This window comes from Littorina saxatilis, linkage group LG13, assembly GCF_037325665.1.
Source record: "Littorina saxatilis isolate snail1 linkage group LG13, US_GU_Lsax_2.0, whole genome shotgun sequence".
NCBI lineage: Eukaryota > Metazoa > Mollusca > Gastropoda > Littorinimorpha > Littorinidae > Littorina > Littorina saxatilis.
Genome location: NC_090257.1, coordinates 27,060,814 through 27,087,497, shown reverse-complemented (window position 1 = coordinate 27,087,497; position 26,684 = coordinate 27,060,814). Strand labels below are relative to the sequence as shown.

The following is a 26,684-nucleotide window of genomic DNA, read 5'->3' as shown; positions in this document are numbered from 1 at the left end:
TCTAGAGGTTTTAGCTCAGTTCCCTCGCGAGCCCAGACAGTTCCACTGGCTCAAAGATCCAGATTTTATGAGAGAACGACGGAGGACGAAGACACCTGCCTTTTCGATAGTTCAAACAATCTAAAGGAACAATCGCAATTTATTAACTGCTGAATCTTATTGATTTTTCGTTTGTGACGAACACATTTTCAAACGTGAACTTGAGGACATCGAGAACACCCCTGACATTTAAAGACAACGCCCAAAATCATATTTGTTATATTCATATGACTTAACAGTACTATTGGATCTACTTCAACACATCACTTCCTTCACTCCGAAGATGATGTCCCTGTTGATCCTGCTTGCTGTCGGCTGGAAGCTAGGGGGCGCCACGGACACTCAGAGGAGCCACATGTACACTAATGTCGGTCTCAACAACGAAGCTTTCACAGATGATGTTGTATTTGAATCCTCGGTAAAAACCGCTCCGCACTGTGCCCTACAGTGTAACCAACAAGACTCTTGTATGGCCTTCACCTTCGGTGACAAGATCTGCAGAGGTCACGCTGCTGTCATGACGTCACGCTCAAACTCTAGACCTGCGGTTGGAGCGCGGTCGTTTTACAAAGGAAATAACCGTAAGTATCCAAAACACAACAACAACAACAACAACAACAACAACAACAACAACACTAATTAGCAGTTAGAACAAACTCCAATAACGCATCAAGGTATCAATCAAACACAATCACAATTTAGCGGTAGGTTTTGTTATCCAAAGTTCAGCACAACCACGTGGAAAATTCAAAGATAATAAAGATATACACATGGTGACCGATGGGTAATATATTGTGTGTACAATATGATAAGATGTTTGGTGGCTGGTTGTTGACAGACCAGCTCCCCTGTTGGTCCAAAGGGAGCATACCGTCTTCTACGTCATCCCTATCGACCAAGGCCGAAGGCAGAGGTTGATAAAAATGCAACAAAATGCGATATGCCTCCCGAGGACCAACAAAAAGTACTGGTCTGACAACAAGCCACCAAACATTGTTTTTGTCATCAATTTTGGAAGAGCAAAAGTATGCTCAATAATTTACGGGTATCTATATCCTGAACAGGGCCGGACTAGGCTAAGAGGAGGGGGCGGGGGGTTGCCAGCGGTGGTCCTGGGGGATGTTCCCCCTGGTGGGGGTCAGGGGGCGAAGCCCCCTGAAGCTGATGGGTAGGTCATATTCTGAGATAGGAAAATGGTCGCTCCTGGCATGAAACGGCATTAAATAAACAATAATAAAAAATGTTTTAAATAAGTGAGGTACATGTTTAGGCGGGGGGGGGGGGGGGGGTTGCGCAACCCCCATAACCCCCCCGGTAGTCCGGCCCAGCTAAACATAATTTTAAATATGCTATTCATGGCCCTAATGCACTTCAGAAGTTGGAGATAACAGGTCATGCGTGTGTGTAACGTCAAATGTAACCTGTTTGTCGCTTTTCTTCCATACTTAAATGTATAGCTAGAGCTGCCATCATAATTGCGAGTTTAGTAATGTTTTGGCATGTGCTTTTCCTTTTAGTATTTTCAGACTTTTCATTTGGTATTTGGCGATTACAGAGATAATTTGCAAATTGACCATGAGTTGCTGTGTTAATTATCAACGTTGATTGGGTCTTTGAAAGTGAATATTTACAATCGTTGTCCTCGGAAACACGAATCCAAAGCCGCGATGGTTCCACACACCAAATAAACTGCCTAATTGGCTTTTACCTTTACAATCCAAGTTTTACTTGAAGCTCATACCAATTCGCTACCTCGATGTTATTGGTTTTATGTGTTTGGTTGGTCTCTTCTTTGGTAGTGCAATAGCGTTAATTATGGATTGTTGTTATCATCATTTACATAAAAACTTATCTGTTAATCTAAACAATGATATAATTACTGTGATGTTCTTAACTACACTTTAACATGGAATGTATGTATGTATGTATGTATGTATGTATGTATGTATGTATGTATGTATGTATGTATGTATGTATGTATGTATGTATGTATGTATGTATGTATGTATGTAGGTATGTATGTAGGTATGTATGCATGTGTGTTGGTGTGTCGGTGTGTCAGGTGTGCAAGGAAAAAGGGTATTTTTTTATCATGGGTTTTATGAATTTTCTTCTCTTATTCTTTTATAATTATTAATTAATGACCTATATGTGCTGATGACCAATTTAATTTCCTTTGTTGGATCAATAAAATGTTATGAGTTATGAGTTATGTGTCACATAATTATGAACATCATAAGATGTTTGGTGGCTTGTTGACAGACCAGCTTTTTTGTTGGTCCGAGGCCTTGGTCAATAAATATGAAACAAAAGGCGATATGCTCCCCATCGGACCGACAAAAAAGCTGGTCTGTCAACAAACCACCAAACATCGTATATTATTTCCCAGCTGGTCATGAATAATAAATTGTGAAATTGATGTAAACAAGAAATTCCTCCGAGGTAGGAAAAACACCCCCGTTGGTCAAAGGGAAATAACCATTCTCACTGCCACCAACTGAGAAGGTTATTTCCCTTTGACCATTAATATGTCCCTCTATAAGTCCTTGTAGAATCGTAATCGACCAATAACTCCCTAACCGTGTGTTTGACTGGTCCCAATTTTTGTCAGGACCGTCTCAGGAATGTATAGAACCTGTTCACCAAGTTTGGTGACGATCGGTCCGTTCATTCTTGAGATCTATATGCGAACACAAACACACAAACAAACAAACAAACACATCGACCGAATCCTATACACACCCCTATACCGGGGGTGTAATAATGGATATTTTTGAACTTTAGCGCTGAGCATTTAGAAAAATTCTTCTAATGCATTCTAGGCCTCCCAATTTGCATAAATTGCACTTGTTAAGCACGGGATTTCATCAGAAATGCCCTTTAAGGTAAGGAATGAAGATGTGTTTTGTTTACATGTGGTTCCAAAGAAAAGAAAAACTTCGGCGCGGCCATTTTGAGAACAGAAGTCACAGGTAAAGTGAGCCGAAAAAGGCGTCTACCAACGACACCAATGATCAAATCATGCACGCTTTGGAGCTCGATATTTCCGTTAATTAATGTCATTCGAGTCTTTCTTTGCATTGATAAAAGAAACTGCTATCAAACAGAATGATTATTGTACTAATTTTTCTACCTTTCATAAAACCAACCTGATTTTCATGAATAATATCACCAATTACAGTTTAAAGTCGCATTGCTAGACATTTTGCAAGGATCAAGGATCTTGTAATCTGTGTAAGTCAGTGATATTTGTCTCTAATTCCCGATATCATCTCCAATAAATCGTTAACGTTATCTAATAATTTAAGGGCAAAAGTTAATTCCTCTTTGGTAATATCGGAATCCAATCCACACTTTTGTTCATTGGAGAAAAATGGTATATTCAAATCTTGTAGAAATTCCTTTGCGCTCATTTCATTAAATTCAGATCGTTGTTTTGCTTGTTTGTTTTTTTAAAGCGTACCTGTTCCTTCATAATCTTTTTTCTGTTTATATACCCTGCTGTTTTCTGTCTGCAAACGGTCCTTAATTCTAATATTGGCTTTACTTTTTTTCAAATTAATGTCATACTTTGTGTTCTTCTCACCTTCTTATATTAACTGAACACGATAACAAACTTGGGCACTCTGGGGTTCTTCCAGTGACAAAAAACAACAACCACTAACTCTGTTTAATTGTTTTCTCTTTTTATTAAAAGGTTCATATTTTGATGATTATTGACTAAAAGAGTGTCTATCCAAATCCTTCTGAAAAGAAAGCTGGGAATTGTCAAGATTTTGCTTTCTTCTTGCTGCATAGGCTGTACTAAAATCCCGCATTTGAACTTTTAATAACTCCCATTTTAAGGGATCTCACATACATTTGTTTTCCTTCAAAAAGTCATCATTCAATTTAATCATTAAATCAACAAAGATTTTATTTCGCAATCACTGATTATTACATTTCCAATAAAAGGGGCCGCGTATTATGTGCACAAACAGAATGTTCAACTCAAATAATCGCTGATCTGTATGGGGTACTGAAACCATGTTACAAAACAGCGTTTTATGAAACAAACTACCAGAGAGAAAAATATAATCAAGTCGACGGGCTATGAAAGGGCTCTACCTGCTCCAGGAAAACTCCTCCTTGTCGTCTGAATGAAACAATTAGCGCCAAACATCATTCAAATCGTTACTATGCCAAACAAATTGAAACTTAACGTCAAACTTTCAAGTTTGTATGCTCTTCACCACTGACAATTTCTATGTCGTTATTTGAAAGGCAATACAAATCACTATTATTTAAGTTATTGAAACATCCCAGTGCACTAAGGGATTTATAGAGCAAATCAAGAAAATTCATTATTGAACGAAGCGCATAGCGCTGAGTTCAATAATTATTTTCGAGATTTGCTCTATAAATCCCTTAGTGCACTGGGATTGTTTCAATAACGATATTGTCAGTACCGCCAGAGAAAAAAAGATGATTCAAAACGCACATTTTGCTACGCGCATTTGAATAGGCATAACTGTGTGGTCAGGTCGTGGAAGACTAAAGTTTTGTGTGGGCTGTTTCAAGTGTGTCGTGCTTTCGTCACACGCAAACTCTTGTTTTAATTTCTGTTGGTAACTTCCAGTGTAGCGTTAAGCTAAAACGTGATAATCTTTAATAGAGATCTCATTTGAACTCGGAGAAAGGGCTGTGCACTTTGACAAGTCACTGATTTGCGATTCAAAACCTCCAGTCGAGCTTCGACGGATTGACTGTGCAGAGTGGTGCCCCTTGAATTGACTCAATGATCGACTGCTCGACGGTTCGCACATTTTCAAAATAAATGTGGTACATATATGTTTCTCGTGTTGTATCTTCACTCATCGAGGAGTCTGGTACTAAATATGAACGGTAAGAATGCTCTGAACTCTACACGTATTATGTCCCCATCGGTTTTTTGTTCACATTTGCCCAACATGTTTATTTGCTGAGCGGGGTTTATGTCGTCTGCTAGGCCGGCTAGAGCAATCGAACAACGGCAGTCTCATTTCAAAAACAAAAATTGCTTGTCACGTTGCATTGAAACTGCACGCATGAGGCAGGCTGGTAATAAGTCTTATATATATGGTAAGAACGTTCTGAACCCTACACATTTTCGATTTCGATTGTTCTCAGTGCCTTGTTCTAGAATCAATCTATGCAAGTCGAAAATTAGTTAAGACGCAGAGGCTTCTATATTTAGATCAGTGGCACTGTGGCACAGGCACATGCAATCTGTCAGAAAAAAACCCACTTCTGCTTTAATTGAGAAGCAGGAAATTTATGGCCATTTGGTATTGTGGAGAATATAAGCTACATGTCATTTATTAATTCTGAGGATGAGAGTACAGTCTCGCTTAGGCAAAGGGCGGAAGAATACGCTCTGTGGAAAAGTTAGCGCACTCCAAGAGTGCACTAACAGTTTTAGCGCATCGCCATTAGCCAATCAACTGGTTCACATCAGTCATGTGACACCAGTACTTACTGACAATTTAAGTTATTGAGACATCCCAGTGCACTAAGGGATTTATAGAGCAAATCGAGAAAATTCATTATTGAACGAAGCGCATAGCGCTGAGTTCAATAATTATTTTTGAGATTTGCTCTATAAATCCCTTAGTGCACTGGGATTGTTTCAATAACGATATTGTCAGTACCGCCAAAGAAAAAAGAAGATTCCAAACGCACATTTTGCTGCGCGCATTTGAATAGGCATAACTGTGAGGTCAGGTCGTGTACAGTAAGATCTACTTTTGTGTGGGGTGTCTCAAGTGTGTCGTGCTTTCGTCACACGCATTTTAATTTCTGTTGGTAAATTCCAGTGTAGCGTTAAGCTGAACAGTGATGATCTTTCAGAGAGACCTCATTTGAACTCGGAGAAAGGACTGTGCTCTTCGTTATTTGCGATTCAAAACCTCCAGTCGAGCTTCGACGGATTGACTGTGCGGAGTGACTCCCCTTGAATTGACTCGAAGGTTAGCACATTTTCAAAATAAATGTGGCATATTTCTCGTGTTGTATCTTCACTCATCGGGGAGTCTGATACTAAATATGAACGGTAAGAATACTCTGAACCCTTCACGTATTATATCCCCATCGATTTTTCGTTCACATTTGCCCAACATGTTTATTTGCTGAGCGGGGTTTATGTCGTCTGCTACTGCTAGGCTAGGGCAACAGAACCACTGCAGTCTGCACTGAGTCTGCACGCACGAGGCAGGCTGGTAATAAGTCTTATATATGGTAAGAACGTTCTGAACCCTACACTTTTTCGATTACGATTGTTCTTGCCTTGAAATAATAATTCGGAAACCATTCATTTACTGAACTGATGCAGTCGTATTTCAGTGTAGTCTGCTACGGACAGAGTCGATCGAGTCAGTCTTCCAAACTGGTCTAGGTGGTACGTTATCGGAATAACACTTGTGTTTTCTGTTAGCCGCTGGGAATTGTATACTAACTCATCATTTGGTAATGTGGATGATAAGCTACATGCCACTAACACGACATATGAGAAGAATCTATGCAAGTCGGCGAAAATTAGATGAAACACAGCGGCTTCTATTTTAGATCAGTGGCACTGTTACACAGGCACATGCAATCTGTCAGAAAAAAACCACTTCTTCTTTAATTGAGAAGCAGGGAATTTATGGTCATTTGGTATTGTGGAGAATATAAGCTACATGTCATTAATTAATTATGAGGATGAGAGCACAGTCTCGCTTAGGTAAAGGGCGGAAGAATACGCTCTGTGGAAAAGTTAGCCAATCAACTGGTTCATATCAGTCATGTGACACCAGTGCTTACTGACAATTATTATTATCATTATTTATTATTTGTTGTGACTCGGCTTTTATTCTCATACACTAAAGTGCACAAGTGATTTATCATTTATTAGAGCATAGACATTAATGTTACAAGACAAATTGAGAAAACTTTTGCTTATTTCAACGTTCCAAAGTTTACTAAATGTTTGGTTCAATAAAAAGTGTACTTCGGCAGTGTAATTTAATAATTTCAGATAACCCCGAAGAGTTTTTAACGGTGCTGCCTGATGTTGTTGTTGTTGTTGTTGTTGTTGTTGTTGTTGTTGTTCTTGTTCTTGTTCTTGTTCTTGTTCTTGTTCTTGTTGTTGTTGTTCTTGTTGTTTTTAGCATTGAAAAACATTGCTGTCATGATAAGACAACATTTGTTTTTGTTGTAAATGACTAAATCGACTGTTAAATTCTCTTTACATTTTGTACCAAACTTTCGCATGTCTTTGCACCCCCGAAAATCAATATTCATTACATCAAATTACGAAGATTAAGAGAGCTACCTCAATTCTCAATTCTCTTTTGTCACAAATATGTATCACAATAATATCAAAACTTCTGTAACATTTATACTGTCAAAAGTTGGAGTGATTTTCCGCCAAAATGCTCGGTTCGTCCTTGTGTGACGTAACGCATTTTAGACCAATTGGATATTTGTTTTACGTTTCGGTTTTTCCATTGTTATACATTCTTACAAGTAAACTCGGATTAACACGACGGGGGATGCATAGACCAACAAATCACAAAATGCTCCTGCAAGACGTGACGCCGTTTGAATGAGCAGATTATTAAAAATCACGTACAGTCCAATTTTAAATGACCTCTATTAACTTTTTTTTAAAGCAAGAACCCATGTGTTTGATAGTAAGCCTCTGACACAAACTTGAAAAGTATGTACTATCTTTCGGCGTTAAATATATATACATCAAATGAAGTTGTAGATATGACCGAAACACAATAACGCAAAAGCAAAACATGTGTTTTTTAAGATCTGTATTATTCTGTATTGACCCTAGACAAACGTATTGTTTCTTGGCAAAAAGGTCATAATCTTGACAGTTACAAAAGACATGTTCAAACTTAAAGAAACTATAAACTTATCTAACTATATTCTTAGATCTGTATAGGGCCATGACAAGCGTATTGATTTCATTAATGAGCTCACACTGCATGCAGAAAAGAAAAAAAACTGCAATGAGGAAACCAGGAGCGGCGTGGTCATCATCTATCCGGACAATTCCACTCCACTGCCAGTCTACTGTGACCAGGTTACTGATGGAGGGGGTTGGACGGTAAGTCCAACACACACACACACACACACACACACACACACACACACACACACACACACACACACGCACACACACACACACACGCACGCACGCACGCACACACATACATAAAAACATCCGCACACACACACACACACACACACACACACACACACACACACACACACACACATATCTGCGTATGTGCGTGCATGTGTATGTATGCGTGTGTTGGTGCGTGTGTGTATGTATGCGTGTGTTGGTGCGTGTGTGTATGTATGCGTGTGTTGGTGCGTGTGTGTATGTATGCGTGTGATGGTGCGTGTGTGTATGTATGCGTGTGTTGGTGCGTGTGTGTATGTATGCGTGTGTTGGTGCGTGTGTGTATGTATGCGTGTGTTGGTGCGTGTGTATGTATGCGTGTGTTGGTGCGTGTGTGTATGTATGCGTGTGTTGGTGCGTGTGTGTATGTATGCGTGTGTTGGTGCGTGTGTGTATGTATGCGTGTGTTGGTGCGTGTGTGTATGTATGCGTGTGTTGGTGCGTGTGTGTATGTATGCGTGTGTTAGTGCGTGTGTGTATGTATGCGTCCTCGCGTATCTACACAGACTTGCACGCACGTACGCACACACAGAACAATAAAACACACACACAGTCACACACACACACACACACACACACATACACACACACACACACACACACAACAATACAAAACACACACACACACACACACATACACACACAAACGCACAAACACGCACACACACAGACACAACACACAACAATAAAATACACACACACACACATTCATACACACACACAAACGCACACACACAAACACAAACACGCACACACACACACATACACACATACACACACACACACACACTCATACACACACACAAACGCACACACACAAACACGCACTCACACACACACACACACACACACACACACACACTCGCGCAAATGCACGCGCGTTTGATTTTTTCAGCACGCGTGTGTGGGTTGTGTATGTGTGTGTGGGTGTGTGTGTGGGTGTGTGAGTGTGTGAGTGCTTGTGCGTGTGTGTGTGTGTGCATTTATAGTTTCGATTTGTGCTTGTTTACAACAAACAGGTGTTCCAACGTCGACAAGATGCCTCAGTCGATTTCTACAGAAACTGGACGTCTTATCAGAACTTCTTTGGGGACCTAACTGGCAATTTCTGGCTGGGTAAGGCAATTGCGGCTTATAAAAAGATGCGGCTAAAACGTTACCTAAACTTGAATAGCATTCTTCTAATGGAAGTCGCCGCGGATTTTCATTTCGCTCGATTAGCGATTACCGGTACTTTATTAGCTCTCTACTCAGGACTCGGCGCTTTTCTCTTTCTTTCGCGAATCTTCGTTTGTCAACAAGTCGTCGTGACAAGATAGCGTACAGAGAAACACCGGATGTATCAGGATCTCGCGCGCGCGAGATTTCGTTTTTTTTGTGTCTCGCGATAGTTGGAGGAGCGAGAGCCGCCATGTTGTGTTTTCGTCTGCTCGAAATGTGCGCAAAAGTCGTAAATCATCCCTAAAAAGCATATTCCGGGCGGGACTACATGTGTGTGTTGGTTACAAATTGTGTGTGTGATATTTTTCTTCAAACTTTTTCACTTTTCTTCTTTGTTTCACTTGTTTATTCTCGGAGCCGATTTCGCCAAATACCGTACTTTCGTTTGCCTGGTTGTTTTGATTGATTGACACGATCTGATTATATTTTTTTCGACGGCGGCTAATATAGTGACGCGTCCTATTCGTGGCTCGTCCCAATTTTTTTGTTAAAAGTCGGGGGTGCGGCTTATAAAACGGTGCGTCTTGTAATCCGTCAAATACGGTATCTTGTGTGATTTAACTGGCAACTTCTCTCTGGGTTCAGAAATTGTCTTATGTGACTTAACTGGCAACTTCTGGCAGGATTAGGCACTTGTTTCGTGTGACTTAACTTTTTTCTCTTCCAAGTCATTTGACCACAACATGTGGTGTGCTTTTGCTTCAATGTATGTAGAATATATGATACTAGAATGAATACCCGCTTCGCCGGGTAGCCGGCTTCGCCGGGAAGAAGTACTTAGAGCCGTACGCCGGCTTCGCCGGGTCCGAACAATGGACCCGCCAAGCTTAGGTCCCTCCCAGATTCGTGGAATGGGAACAGCACGAAAATGATTCAGTGGCCATAATGCCACTCCTGACCATATCGAGTCCCATCCTTGTCGACGAATGTAACCGTGTTAATCACCTTTGGAGGCGAACTCCACTCAAACAGGACTGAGCAAGTTATGGCTTTTCACAGAAAGGCCAGTTCATAAAATTACACAAAAGCCGCCAGACCACATCACAAACAGAACTGAACAATGCACAGGTGTTGCTTACATAGAGACACACACACTCACACACACACACACAAAAACACAGAGAAGCCGTATCTATAGAGAGATAGATGACAGTGTATTTTTCGCGTGGCTATAAATTGATTCGACCTTTGCACTTTTACAGTGAGGATAATTTACGGGTCCAATTTACGTTCTGTACACTGCGTTGACCTTCTAAAAATAATAACAGTAACAGAACGCCGGGAATATCCGAAGACGCTCAGCGCAGTGGACAGCGCAGTGTAGTAACTTACAACTGAACGGGAAAGCCACACGAAGGAAGGGAGATAAACGCCAAACACTGGAGAAGATAAGGAAGAGTTACTTATAATGGTGAAATGAACACAAAAACGAAAATGAGTTCAGCGCTGCGCGCTGAGAGCACGTGTTGAAATATCTCATCGATGATATTGTGTCCGGGGTGTAGCTGAATACGGTGTCCAAATTTGAAAAAGATCCACCGAGAACTTTGGCGTTGTGATGTGGTGTAGCGGCTATGGTGTGTCGGTATGGGGGCCCGGGTAGCTGAGGTGGAACCAAAATAGTTGAGGTGGAACCAAAATCGGTTCCGCGCTGCGCGCTGAGAGCACGTGTTGAAATATCGACCAGGTTGTGTCGTGTCCCGGGTCTACCTGAATATGCCCACCAAATTTGAAGCAGATCCATCGAGAACTTTGGCCGTGCATGGCGAATACACAAATACACAAACACACAAACACACAAACACACAGACACACAGACACAAGTCGTATATATATATAGATATGATCAAAAACAAAATGTGTTCTTGGAATGACTTAGTAAAAATTATCAAATGAAAAATAAAAATGCATTATGGATGACAAGATAACTTTAAAAACTATTTATTAGAATGATTTGGAATTTTGCAGAAATGTATAAGACATACTAATAGATGTTTTGTTCTAGGATTAGCTCTAGGAAGGACAGTTAAAGATACACATTTTCGATGTTTTGAGACATTTTGTACCCACAAAGTCAACATTTAGAAAAACAATATCTAAAAGTTGTTCGAACAAATCAAAGATAAACATCTTACACACTTGTAAGCCAACTTTAGTTCAAATATGGGGAGTAGTTTTGAAATTATTTTGTATTTAATAATTTAGAAATAATCTTTTATTTCATCATGTACTATTATTGTTCATACATTGCAGCAAATGCACACCAACTTTTAACGCTAACATTTTTGTTTCAAGAATGTTGTGGTCAAATAAAAAACAGTGTATTTTCATGGCAGCTCCTGCCTTTAACAGATAACTTCTCGCTGGTTTAGTCAAATGTTTATGAAACTAAACTGTCAACTTCTGGCTAGGTATAGCAATTGTCTTATGTGACTTAACGGGCGCGGTGGCCTAGTGGATAAAACATCGGCCTCCTAATCGGAAGGTCGTGAGTTCAAACCCCGGCCGCATCAGCCTGGTGGGATAAGGGTGGAGATTTGTCTCCCAGGTCAACTTATGTGCAGACCTGCTAGTGCCTTATCCCTCTTCGTGTGTACACGCAAGCACAAGACCAAGTGCGCACAGAAAATAATAATAATATAATAATAATAAATGAGCATTCATATAGCGCAACGTCATAACTTTACAATTATGCTCTTTGCGCTTGACACATTTAAAATTAAAACACAGTTATACAAGCATTTACATCTACATTCATAGTCAACAACGCTTAATTAAAAGCATACACCATCAAACATACATTACAAAAAATTCTTCCACTAACTAAGTAATAAAAACATTAATAACATAGGTAGTGAAAACAAGGAAATACCAGCTGAATACCCTGAATAACACATGTCACAGTTCGGTGGGTTATAGAAACAAGAAAATACCCAGCGTGCTTCCCCCGAAAGCGGCGTATGGCTGCCTAAATGGCGGGGTAAAAACGGTCATACACGTAAAACCCACTCGTGCAAAGTCATGAGTGAACGTGGGAGTTTCAGTCCATGAACGAAGAAGAAGAATGTGACTTAACTGGCAACTTCTTGCTGGGTTAGGCTTGCAACGTCTGTCGGAAAAGGTACTTGTTTAAGTTGACTGGCAACTTCTGGTTGGGAAGGTAATAGTCTAGATGTTGACCGGCATTTTCTGGGTCGGTAAAGTAATTTTGTTATTTGGCTGTCAACTTCTGGCAATTTAAGGCTAGTGTCTGTCTTGAATATTAAGCCACCCAGGCCTTGCGCCCAAAAAAGAACGCAAAATCCGGTGTCTACCGAAACGGACGGATACCTACGACTGATACTACTGCTGCTAGTAACTTTTTGTTGAGGATGTCCCGTTTGTTCTATAGAACTGGGACGCACGACACATAGCCGGACGATGTTCGTTCACTCAAGCTTGGCATGAACATCGTGTGTCATTTATCTCTGTTTACAGAAGTTCATGTTACAAAGAATGGAGTGTAAACGGTTAATATAAACAATGTCGCGATACAGACATACATAAATGAGCTATGTCGTCTGTCACACTTCCTTCAAAGCGCTATATACGACGTTGAAATAAAAAGAGATATGGGTTGATTTCATTATCGCACGTTTCATGGGCCTCTGCGCCCTGTCCATGATAACGGAAAGAAATATATATGAATTCCCCTATTGATCCTACCCCCCCCCCCCCCTTCCATGTGACACCCTGATATTAACCGACAGGGCGTCAGACAAAAAGCAACACCCTTAATGTATACGTCGACGTACTCTGGTATGACAATGTTGATTGTGTTGATACTTTCCATGTCTGAACGTCCTTAATGGTGATCTACCCTCCTCCCCCCAACACCAAAAACAAATTCACATTCCCCACATTCCTCACAGAAGCTGAAGAATTGCTTGAACACCACATCACGCACACCTCAAACGTCGTCCTCATAGGCGACTTTAACATACAGTTTGATCGGCCACAGAACAACGACACAAGACAGACGATGGACCTTATTCAATATTGACTGTCATGATCTTAAGCAACGTGTTGACAAACCCACATGCAAGACACACATCATTGATTGGATCGTCATCCACTAGTCGACTGACCTGGTGTATGGCGTTCTTCTGAACGACTACCTCAGATCTGATCCCTCTGCCGTTCTCTTCTCCCTCAAAGTAGCCAAACCGTCAAAACAAGAGAAACACGTAGTCCGTCGCAACCTCAAAAAAGTCAACACAGACACGTTTCGCGCAGAAGCAGCCAGCCGATTTCTTGATCGTCCGCCTTCCTCAGATCCTGTCCTTCACTATGACTCCACTCTTCGCACACTTCTTGATGAACACGCACCCTCAAAAACAAAACTCATTGTATATAGGCCTTCTGCACCTTGGATGACATCTGAAGTAATGAATGCACAACAAGTACGTCGCCGAGCAGAGAGGAAGTGGCGAACAGCTAAGCTAGGAGTTGACAGACAGATTTACAACAAGCACAAAGACCAAGTTCAGACAATCACCACAAACGCCAAGCAATCACACTACAGTACCAAAATCCCTCTTTTCCACCATGAATGACCTACTTGGCAGCTCTTCTGCTTCTCGCTTGCCCAACAACATTGACCCTACCAAACTCCCACAAGCTTTCTCTGAGTATTTCCACAACAAGATTCAAGCCATCCGTGACAAACTAGACAACATACCATATCAAAGGTCTGACACTCCTCCTGCTTTTACAGGAACTCCTTTCACACATGTCAAGCCTCTGACTCTCCCTAAACTGGAAAAAGTCATCAAAGAAACCACATTAAAAAACTGTGACCTTGACCCTCTTCCTACACAACTCTACTCTGACTGTCTACCTGAACTTCTTCCTTCTGTCCTTGAAATCATCAACAATTCTCTGCAGTCAAGCACAGTCCCAGATTCCTTCAAGACTGCTATAGTCAAAACTATTTTAAAGAAACCGTCGCTTGACCCTTACACACTCAGCAACTTCCGCCCTGTCTCAAACCTATCCTTCATCTCCAAACTCCTTGAAAGAATAGTTCTGAATCAGCTTAACTCTCATCTTCTCTCCAACAACCTACTCTCTCCTCTTCAGTCAGCATATCGTCCTAACCACTCCACTGAAACTGCTCTTCTCAAAATAACTAACGATCTTCTTTCTGCCACTGACCAAGGTGAACTTTCTGCCCTTGCCCCTCTTGATCTCTCAGCAGCCTTCGATACGGTTGATCACAACATCCTTCTTCAACGTCTTCATCATACCTTTAGCATCTTCTTCTTCTCTTCTTCTGCGTTCGTGGGCTGAAACTCCCACGATGTTTACGTGTATGACCGTTTTTACCCCACCATTTAGGCAGCCATACGCCGCTTTTGGAGGAAGCATGCTGGGTATTTTCGTGTTTCTATAACCCACCGAACTCTGACATGGATTACAGGATCTTTTCCGTGCGCACTTGGTCTTGTTGTGCTTGCGTGTACACACGAAGGGGGATAAGGCACTAGCAGGTCTGCACATGATGATTCTGAATAAATCTTGTTCAAATATTGTTTGTACATTTATGTCCCTCATGGACACACATTGGTGTCATTTAAGCACCAATGCATTGCGGACAAATACGAGATACTGCTCGCGAAAGATTTCAGCCGATGCTCGATCAAACCGGCTTTGTGGAGAAATCGTGCTAGCGTCTTCTTTAATGCATTACAGTGTCGAGAATGTTTCGTCTGTTTCCGTGGCCGATCGGTTATAGCATTCGCCTGATACGCGATTGAGTCGAGTTCGAAATCGCCATCTGGATGTACTTTTTATATTTAGTCAAGTTTTGACTAAATATTTTAACATCGAGGGGGAATCGAAACGAGGGTCGTGGTGTATGTGCGTGTGTATGTGCGTGTGTGCGTGTGTGTAGAGCGATTCAGACTAAACTACTGGACCGATCTTTATGAAATTTGACATGAGAGTTCCTGGGTATGATATCCCCAGACGTTTTTTTCATTTTTTTGATAAATGTCTTTGATGACGTCATATCCGGCTTTTCGTGAAAGTTGAGGCGGCACTGTCACGCCCTCATTTTTCAACCAAATTGGTTGAAATTTTGGTCAAGTAATCTTCGACGAAGCCCGGGGTTCGGTATTGCATTTCAGCTTGGTGGCTTAAAAATTAATTTATGACTTTGGTCATTAAAAATCTGAAAATTGTAAAAAAAAATAAAAATTTATAAAACGATCCAAATTTACGTTTATCTTATTTTCCATCATTTGCTGATTCCAAAAACATATAAATATGTTATATTTGGATTAAAAACAAGCTCTGAAAATTAAATATATAAAAATTATTATCAAAATTAAATTGTCCAAATCAATTTAAAAACACTTTCATCTTATTCCTTGTCGGTTCCTGATTCCAAAAACATATAGATATGATATGTTTGGATTAAAAACACGCTCAGAAAGTTAAAACAAAGAGAGGTACAGAAAAGCGTGCTATCCTTCTTAGCGCAACTACTACCCCGCTCTTCTTGTCAATTCACTGCCTTTGCCATGAGCGGTGGACTGACGATGCTACGAGTATACGGTCTTGCTGAAAAATGGCAGTTACTTGACTAAATATTGTATTTTCGCCTTACGCGACTTGTTACATTTAGTCAAGTTATGACTAAATGTTTTAACATAGAGGGGGGAATCGAGACGAGGGTCGTGGTGTATGTGTGTGTGTGTGTATGTGTGTGTGTGTGTGCGTGCGTGCGTGTAGAGCGATTCAGACCAAACTACTCGACCGATCTTTATGAAAATTGACATGAGAGTTCCTGGGTATGATATCCCCAGACGTTTTTTTCATTTTTTTGATAAATGTCTTTGATGACGTCATATCCGGCTTTTCGTGAAAGTTGAGGCGGCACTGTCACGCCCTCATTTTTTAACCAAATTGGTTGAAATTTTGGTCAAGTAATGTTCGACGAAGCCCGGACTTCGGTATTGCATTTCAGCTTGGTGGCTTAAAATTTAAATCATGACTTTGTTCATTAAAAATCTGAAAATTGTAAAAAAAAATTTTTATAAAACTATACGTTCATCTTATTCTCCATCATTTTCTGATTCCAAAAACATATAAATATGTTATATTTGGATTAAAAACAAGCTCTGAAAATTAAATATATAAAAATTATTATCAAAATTAAATTGTCGAAATCAATTTAAAAACACTTTCATCTTATTCCTTGTCGGTTCCTGATTCCAAAAACGTATAGATATGATATGTTTGGATTAAAAACACGCTCAGAAAGTTAAAACGAAGAGAGGTACAGAAAAGCGTGCTATCCTTCCCAGCGCAACTACTACCCCGCTCTTCTTGTAAATTTCACTGCCTATGCCGTGAGCGGTGGACTGACGATGCTACGAGTATACGGTCTTGCTGCGTTGCATTGCGTTCAGTTTCATTCTGTGAGTTCGACAGCTACTTGACTAAATGTTGTATTTTCGCCTTACGCGACTTGTTTTCTTTTTTACTCTTAGCCATTTGTTTATTTTTGTTTATTTTCTTCATGTGCAAGAGAGTACGTTGTAATATCAAAATTGATTTTAAAAATTAATTTTAGGCAGGAAATAGGTGTTTTTTTTAAATCTTTTGTTACCATGATATTAGTTTATTGATAAAGTTTGTTAATTTAAACATGTAAACATTTGATTAAAAAAAAGAAAAAAGACCAATGAAGAAGGATGCTCCCCGCTTGAAAAAAAAGGTGTGCGCAGAGAAGGGCAAGCATGGGGAATCTCCTATTCTAAAAATAACCATCTTTGGTAGCTGCCGACCTTCCGCCAGACTCACATGAATACCGGGGGAAAAGAAATAATTACTGGGCAGTAAAAATAGATATTGGGCAGTAGTTAAACGACATTTTGACTTTGTAGGACACAATGTTGCAGCTTTTTCAAGAATATGGGCCCTGATCTTGATACCCTGCACATGTTGACGCTCAGACAGAAGTATGAACTGCGTGTGTTGATACTTTCCAGGTCTTGACGCCGTGCACATGTTGACGCTCAGACAGAAGTATGAACTGCGTGTGTTGATACTTTCCAGGTCTTGACGCCGTGCACATGTTGACGCTCAGACAGAAGTATGAACTGCGTGTGTTGATACTTTCCAGGTCTTGACGCCCTGCACATGTTGACGCTCAGACAGAAGTATGAACTGCGTGTGTTGATACTTTCCAGGTCTTGACGCCGTGCACATGTTGACGCTCAGACAGAAATATGAACTGCGTGTGTTGATACTTTCCAGGTCTTGACGCCGTGCACATGTTGACGCTCAGACAGAAGTATGAACTGCGTGTGTTGATACTTTCCAGGTCATGACGCCCTGCACATGTTGACGCTCAGACAGAAGTATGAACTGCGTGTGTTGATACTTTCCAGGTCTTGACGCCCTGCACATGTTGACGCTCAGACAGAAGTATGAACTGCGTGTGTTGATACTTTCCAGGTCTTGACGCCGTGCACATCTTGACGCTCAGACAGAAGTATGAACTGCGTGTGTTGATACTTTCCAGGTCTTGACGCCGTGCACATGTTGACGCTCAGATAGAAGTATGAACTGCGTGTGTTGATACTTTCCAGGTCTTGACGCCCTGCACATGTTGACGCTCAGACAGAAGTATGAACTGCGTGTGTTGATACCTTCGAGGTCTTGACGCCGTGCACATGTTGACGTCCAGACAGAAGTATGAACTGTGTGTGTTGATACTTTCCAGGTCTTGACGCTCTGCACATGTTGACGTCCAGACAGAAGTATGAACTGTGTGTGTTGATACTTTCCAGGTCTTGACGCTCTGCACATGTTGACGTCCAGACAGCAGTATGAACTGTGTGTGTTGATACTTTCCAGGTCTTGACGCTCTGCACATGTTGACGTCCAGACAGCAGTATGAACTACGCGTGGACCTAATGAAGTGGGACAACACGACAGGTTACGCCACCTACAACAACTTCTCCATCAGCAACAGCAGCGACAACTACCGTCTGAACTATAACACATTCACAGGGGGCAACGCTGGTAGGTAGTGATCTAAAAAGAAAAACAAGTCGCGTAAGGCGAAATTACTACATCTAGTGAGGCTCTCGAACTCACAGAATGAAACTGAACGCACTGCATTTTTTTTACCTAGACAATACGAAGTGAAATTGACTGGCCAGTACAGCGCGGTATTGTGCTAAGCAGAAAAGCGCGCTTTTCTGTATTCTTTTTAACTTTATGAGTTTGTTCTGATTACCACATATTATTAACAGCTATTGTGTTTTCAGCGTAGCAATAGGGTCCGATATTTAGACGAGACAAGTATAATGCCGACGAGACAGTATACTGAGAGCAGTTACGAACAAAAATGTAGGATCCAAAGACGCATTATACTTGTTCGAGTCTAGATATCGGACCCTATTGCTACGCTAAAAACACAATAGCGATTATATAGCTGTTATGACCTTGATTTGTTGTTCCAAACTTACAAAATGACAGTTTTTGCGTCGATGCGTTGATCTCAGGTTTTGATAGCAGACATACTTCTTACGCGCATCATGTTCGCGCAGACATGCACACCGCTACACGCTTTCTGACTTTGGAAGAAAAACTGACTCCAAGTGCATTCGATTTCACAACACAGTTGTTGAAACAGCTTTTTAAGTTGTCAGTGTATGCTGTTGTCGATAGAAACATCGCCGTGGTACAGATGGGTAAACTGGAACCATGCGTCTTTGTTATCGACAATATGCTTTTGGATATTGAGAAAAATGGCCGACTTCCGTAGCATTATGCTTTGATGATCGGAAGAGACCATCCAATCACAGCCCCCGAATTCCCCCACGTGTTTATCAGAATAGCTATATATCTATATGTTTTTGGAATCAGGAAATGATAAAGAATAAGATGAAATCATTTTTGGATCGATTTTTGAAATTGTAATCGTAGTACTAATATGCCTACTTTTGTTAATTGTGATCACATTTTAAGAGTAAACATGACATAATTATGTATATATTTTTAGATTCGGAGTTTGATGAAGAATACGATGCAATCAATTTGAAATCTGTTTCTGAAAATTTGATTTTAATGACAACTTTAATGAGCAAACTAATTAACTATGTTTTTAATTTCCGAGCTGCAATGCAATCCCATAGTCCGGACTTCGTCAAAAATTGCTTGACCAAAATTTCAACCTGTTTGGTTGAAAAATGAGGGCGTGACAGTGCGGCCTCAACTTTCACAAAAAGCTGGATATGACGTCATCAAAAACATTTATCCAAACAAAGAAAAAACGTCTGGGGATATTATACCCAGGAACTTTCATGTAAAGTTTGATGTAGTAGTTTTCTCTGAATCGCTCTATACACACACACACACACACACACACACACACACACACACACACACACACACACACACACACACACACACACGCACACACACACACACACACATACACACACACACACACACACAGACACACATACACCACACCCTCGTCTCGATTCCCCTGTCTATGTAAAAACATTTAGTAAAAACTTAACGAAATTAAAAACAAAGGGTAGTAGGTCTAGAAATATCACTTAAACAGCTTCCCAACATGCATGATGTAAGTAAAGTTGGTGTCTACCATGTACCTTATGTATTTATCTTTTTGCTGCATTAAAGCGATCATTGAAAATATAGCTCACAGTGCCCGTATTCAAAGACTTCTTGAAACACATGTTGCTGTTAGACACCAAACCTTGCATTCAAAGCTGTTTTATTATTATGGATTGCACCCAAGCACACACTTCGTGTAATTGAGACGTAGATGAGCCTATGCTTACTGCACCTTGTGATTTTGATTGCTCCTTATGTAAAATTGACGGAAATAGATCAATTCAAAGTGTTCTAGTTCGACACAACAAGGCTACGACCAAATAACTTGCATGTTACAGCCTTTATTAAATTCAAAATGTAATGAAAGCTGCAGCAGGCAAGTTATGCGTGTCGAAGCCTTGTGTTTTCGAATTACATCACTTTGACTTCATTTAATTCTTAAGTGTTGCATGCAGAATAAATTCAACAACAAAATCCAGTCGGCAGCAGTCTGTTGATTTTGTATGTGTAGTAGATAAAGGGTACCATCAACCCATGTAAAAGCATGAACACATCTGTAGTGGTGAATATGATCGCTAACAAGACAGTATACTGAGAGCAGTTACGAACAAAAATGTAGGATCCAAAACAGCACTTGATGTGTATTCCTTGTGGCAGTTAATCATGAATCTCTTGACTTCTGCACGCACACGCGCACACACACACACACACACACACACACACACACACACACACATACACACACACACACATACAAAACACACGCACACACACACACACACACACTCACTCACTCACTCACAAACACACACACACATACACACACATTCACACACACACCCCACACACATACACACACACACGTACCCCCCTCCCATCGCACACACATACGCATGCACACACACACACACACACACACACACACACACACACACACACACACACACATTCACTCACAAACACACATACACACACACACACACACACACACACACACACACACACACACACACCAGGGGCGGATTAGGGGGTGGTTACAGGGGTTCCGGACCCCCCCTCCCCCCCCCCGGCTGTCCCAAAAAAAGATTTAATACTAACTTTAAAAGAAATAATGAGTGGCTGCTGACACCAGTTGATCATGTTTAAAATCAAGGATAAGCCATAAATTGTTCATAAAATAGCTAAAACTCTTTAGCTTCAGGGGAGCTTCGCCCCCCAGACTCCCCAACGGGGCCTTGCCCCTGTACCCCACAAGGGGTCTACCACTGGACCCCAGGTTGTAACCCCCCCCCCTCTCTGGCTTAAGTGCTCCGCCCCTGCACACACACACACACACACACACATACACACACATTCACACACACCCCCCACACACATACATACACACACACACACTGACGAGGCTATTAATCTCCATCCACAGGTGACAGCCTGTACTATAATCGCGGTCTCCAGTTCACCACGTGGGACAGGGATAACCACACGTGTGCACAGCGTCTCCACGCCGCCTGGTGGTACGGACACTGCTCCCACGCCAGCCTGAACGGGGAGTACATGCCCAGCAGCACTGCTCCAAGTGAACAAGGGGTATATTGGAAACATTTTGGAGGAATCTCTTACTCCCATAAATTTAGTGAAATGAAGATACGCGTAGTTTAAGAAAGAACATGTCTATGATTGATATGAACCCTATGAAAAGCTTCACCAAGTCGTTAAATACACGGCAAGCTAAATCATCGTGTCGATATTCGCTTTGTAGAGAACAAGTTAGTTAAAAATTAAGTTTAGGGTAAATGGAAATATTCAAATTCTTGATTTCTAATAAATACATTAAAGCGGATATGTTCTAACGGCATACGAACTTGAAGACAAGCTGAATTGTCCCCCTTTTAATGGTACAAGAAGTTATCTATTTCATTCTGAAACCCAGGACCGTGTTTGGCAAAAATTGACCCGAACGGGTTTAGTAACATCCAAAGCAAACATAATCCAAAATGCCTGCTTAAACAATTAATATATTTACAGTCCTCCATTTAAAAGTGGTTTTTAACTTGTTTTTCTTATACATTTGTGTACATTGTTTATGTTAATGAGAAATATACTAAAAGGCAAAAGAAAGAAACCCGTTGTTAATTGTCGTGCAACAGACGTAATATCAATAATGGATTGGTACCTGGAGTACACTTGAGTTTACGAAGGACTTTGTGCTGTAGGTCACACCTTGGTTGGCTACTCATTGGGATGACGTTACGGTGTGCCCGTGCAATTTTTCGATTTTTAGAAAAGGCAAGAATGTTAGGACAGAAACATGAAACAAATTGGTTTCTAGAACGTCTGATAACATACCTATGAATCAAGAATTGCTGGGAAAGTGTCACTTCAGCTTTTGACAGCTAGTGCACTTTTGATTTGTTTTTGTTTGTTCAGTAATTGTAGGTGTATTGCAACATTTTTTTAAATTATTAATTACACATTTTCGGGCGTACAAAGGAGTAGACATTTCATCTCTTATAAGTCAAAAACTCGTCGAACACAAGTAAAGAAAACTGGATGTATGCATGCTGGTACACTTTGTCAGGATACATAATCTAAACCATAAAATAATGTGGGCTTTTTTTCTTCTGCTTTTTCTGCTGCTTTTTGATTTTCATGTTATTTCATTATTTGTGTGTGTGTCCCGAAGAACCGTCCATAGGCGACAATGCTGACCTTTTATTTGTGCCGTCCTTGCATTGGCAGGTACAGAAAACATTTGTTATTCAACTGAGGAGACATAATAATTATCACCAGAATCGAATATATCTGTGGTCATTTACAGCAACCCAATGTATGTGTAGCTCTATGTAGCGAACTTGCATTACTCAAAGAATCATTACGCAACACCCTTACAACTCTACGGGGTTATCTGAAATCTATAGGTTAGGTTGCTAAAGGTCAGTGTTACTTGTACCTAAGGTAAGTTAACATCCTTCAAAATGTGCTTGTGTCCCCTCACTTTCAATCATTACCTAACTATACACGCACTGATATAAGTTGGTTCTCCGTTCCAAAAGAATGTGTTCAAACTACAACAAAATCGGTGTCATCGGACACAAATTCCTATGTGCTTGCAATGAAATTTAAAAGCCGCACTGATTTTTGGGGTTGTTGGTGGTTCGACGTGCTTTGAAGAAGAGCACGCTGCCTTATTTTTATGACTTTTGATTTCTAATTCTACCATGTTCTGATAGCTTTTCATCATTATCATCATCATCATCATCATCATCATCATCATCATCATCATCATTATCGTCGTCATCATCATCATCATCATCATCATCATCATCATCATCATCATCATCATCATCATCATCATCATCATCATCATCATCATCATCATCATCATCATCATTTACTAGTTGTAGAAGTAGAAGTAGTAGTAGTTTTTGTTTAATTATCTGTTCTTATCGCTTTTCATCATCATCATCATCATCATCATCATCATCATCATCATCATCATCATCATCATCATCATCATTACTACCGGTAGTTGTAGAAGTAGCAGTTGTTTTTTAAATTATTACTATTGTTGTAGTTGAACGTTTTTATGCGCACGCATGTTCTGTAATATGATTTGCATGAAAATGTTCTTGGAAAAACTGAGGAAAACAACAATTCAAGAAATACACAAAACAACCAAAACACTGACGTTATTTCAGATAATAAAAAAAACACCATTTTTGCATCCAAAATGTACCTGGCGTGGCACTTGTACTTCGTTCTTTTCAGATGTATTTTTTTAAATTTCTTTCCAATCATCAGTCCAGCAGCCCTGGCTGGTTTTCTAAATCACATAATAGAGAACTAGACAAAGAGTGACAGAGGTTGACAGTACGTGCAAGCCAACACAAGAAATAGTCATCAACACAAAATGGCTGCCAGCCACTTCAGAGGAAACAATACGCAATAGAAGATATTACTCAACATCTCCTGTCACATCACTTGTCAACGACAGTGTAAATTTGTTTAGATCAGAAGTTGTTTTTTCCCTGCAACTGATCCGAACTCATTCATAAACAAGGAAACAAATAAACAAGGAAACGAACGCGATAAAACGATTGCTGATTTTTCGTGGTTGTTTATTCTCTTGGGCAAAGTTATGCTCCCGAGATTGCCTTTAACAAAAATGTTCGACACTTGGCCGAGTTTATCTTCAAATATTGGACGACGAATCAGCAACTGATCACTGCTACCGGCTTTGATGGCATTTGCATGTTTTTTTGTTTTTGTTTTTAATAAAATCTATTACTACATTACCAGAAATTTACTCACCTTTACTTGTGTCCTGTATTTATGTATTTGATCACGTATTCTTCTTGTCTTTTCTCTTTGTGTATATTTACATATAATCATGTGTTGTATTTGTCTATTTTTATTACTATTCTCAGTAATTATCTATCTGTTGTACAATTTGTACATGTAAATAGTGTTTATTTTTTTGTCACAGAACATTCACTTCTTATTCATATTTAGCGGACCATGCGATTTAGCGACGGTTAAGTCATTCTTAGACTGAGCACAAAAAGTTAAGGATACTTTTTCAGATGCTAAACAGTGTTTTGGGGGGGGGGATGTGAGCAATATTTCAGTTTATTGCCATTCCAGTGCACCATATGGCTTTTGGAACAATCGGGACTGATTCTAGGTGACCCTCTAAATGTTATAACGTTCAGGCAGGGATCCTTTTTGTTTATCACGCTAAAAATTAACAAGACAAAGTAAACATTGGAACTAACAATATCAGCATGACTTATTCAACAGAATGACACTTTAAATGCTGTCAGATACTACACTCTCTATCGAAACATACAGAAAAGCCAGTTTTGTCGGTGGGCGCTTTACAGAACGGCGAGTCACCACCCACCCTCTGCGTTTGCAATGCCGACCCACTCACTTCAAAATGCCATTTTCCAAGTTCTGACGATTCAAGCGAAATTGCGTCACTTAATTTACGTCAAATATATCTTTACGTCATTTCCTTTCTCTCTGGCGTTGTTTCGAAATCTGTCGCTCTCCGGTGGACAAGAGATATCGAAGTAACTGAAACGCATGTTCAACATGGTTTATCTTGTGAGATTGTTGTGTGATCGCATTTGACCTGTGATGATTCATTTCGTCAGGTGAGTGACTCTAATTGGCTGACCCAGATCACGAGAATGCTTTGACTGACAGGCATAATGAGATACGAACGACCCAGTTTCCATTGCGACTGTTCCGTCTAATTCGCGGGGTCGCTTCGAAATTTCTTTTGATCGAAATAGACGGTAATAAAACCGTTATTTCTAATATGCTGACTGTTTGCAACTGATAACAGACATGTCTCACAAATGATATCAGCATTCGCCTTCAGCTCATGGCTGATAATCCATTTTCTCGACATGTCTGTTATCAGTTGCTAACAGTCAGCATATTAGAAATAGCTCATAATAACGTCACACGACCTTGACAACGCCTACCCTCAAAAATGGCGTTTTTTGGACGGCGTGATTTACTTTCAACCGCGACGGTGACTGAAACTGAACAATATTTCCGATTTGTTTTACATCAAAACGTTGGTTTGGTGTCTTACCTAACATAGCATACCCATTCCGTTTAAATCCGCTGTGCAATCAGGCTGACCTAGCGTGTGAAAGAGAGCGACCGCAATCTTGGAAAACGGCAAGAACTTCTGGTTTTGGATGGGGTTATTACTGGGTAGCTGCAGTTGACATGCAACACATCTGAAACTACATTTAGCCGCCTCTCCATATTTCACAGAACGATGACAAAGACCAACAGCTGTATTTGTTCTAGTACTTACAGGCAAACTGAATCTGAAAATGGACATTGTAACGTTTCTCCGTTATGTTATGTGGCATGTGGCAGATTGTTTGTATTTGTTTTTAGAAAAAGCTATTGCTACATTACCGAATAACTACACATTGACTGGTTACCGCGACCAAGAGCCAAGTGCTTGTTGGATGTGTTATTATACTCTTGGACAATACCAGGTACCACCTACACTTTACCTGGTGAAATTAAGCATTGTATTCAGAGAGCTATCAGTCCTTATATTTCTTTTCGTTTCAGACCACGTACCACCTAAACTTAACCTTGCTAACTAAAATTTGGCGTAAACAAAATGAAACTGTGAGAAACCAGCCCGAATGTCGATGAGGACAAAATGATACTTGTTCTGTATCCTTATCCTGACCTTCTGACTGGTTGTCTGACAGATTTGTATCTCATATCCCAGCAATACCTTTGTTTTATTTGATATTATATACTACCCATCATAACAGCAAAAAAATAGGCGATGCGTTTGTTATTCAGAGCTAACAATCGTTATGGATGCCTTAACTTCACACTACTTACGCCGTGCATTTGAATCATTCAAACCTCAATCTAAAATCTTGAAAACCAATTTAAAGCTCTAAAGAAAAAAGAAGGCGTTTTAAGCATTGGATAATTACTGAAACGGTTTTAGGAAAGATTTATATGCATCATGATACCAATTTTCGTGTGTGATTTTGTGTGTGTGTGTGTTCCTAGTTTCTACATG

General features: G+C 40.3%; 1 protein-coding gene across 1 annotated transcript; it reads left to right on the top strand.

Moving 5' to 3' along the window:
• Positions 1 to 7,469: 7,469 nt before the first annotated feature.
• On the top strand, positions 7,470 to 25,936 carry LOC138946128 (ficolin-1-A-like). Its single transcript, XM_070317633.1, has 6 exons — positions 7,470 to 7,476; positions 8,043 to 8,158; positions 9,259 to 9,355; positions 18,371 to 18,538; positions 21,528 to 21,691; positions 25,901 to 25,936. Exons 1-6 carry the CDS (start codon positions 7,470 to 7,472, stop codon positions 25,934 to 25,936), a joined length of 588 nt encoding a protein of 195 aa, XP_070173734.1.
• Positions 25,937 to 26,684: the final 748 nt, after the last annotated feature.

Coding starts and splice junctions, on each gene's coding strand:
- LOC138946128 (XM_070317633.1), top strand. Junction 18,539..21,527: donor ATTCACAGGGGGCAACGCTG/GTAGGTAGTGAT, acceptor CTCCATCCACAG/GTGACAGCCTGTACTATAAT. Junction 21,692..25,900: donor CTGCTCCAAGTGAACAAGGG/GTATATTGGAAA, acceptor CATATTTCACAG/AACGATGACAAAGACCAACA.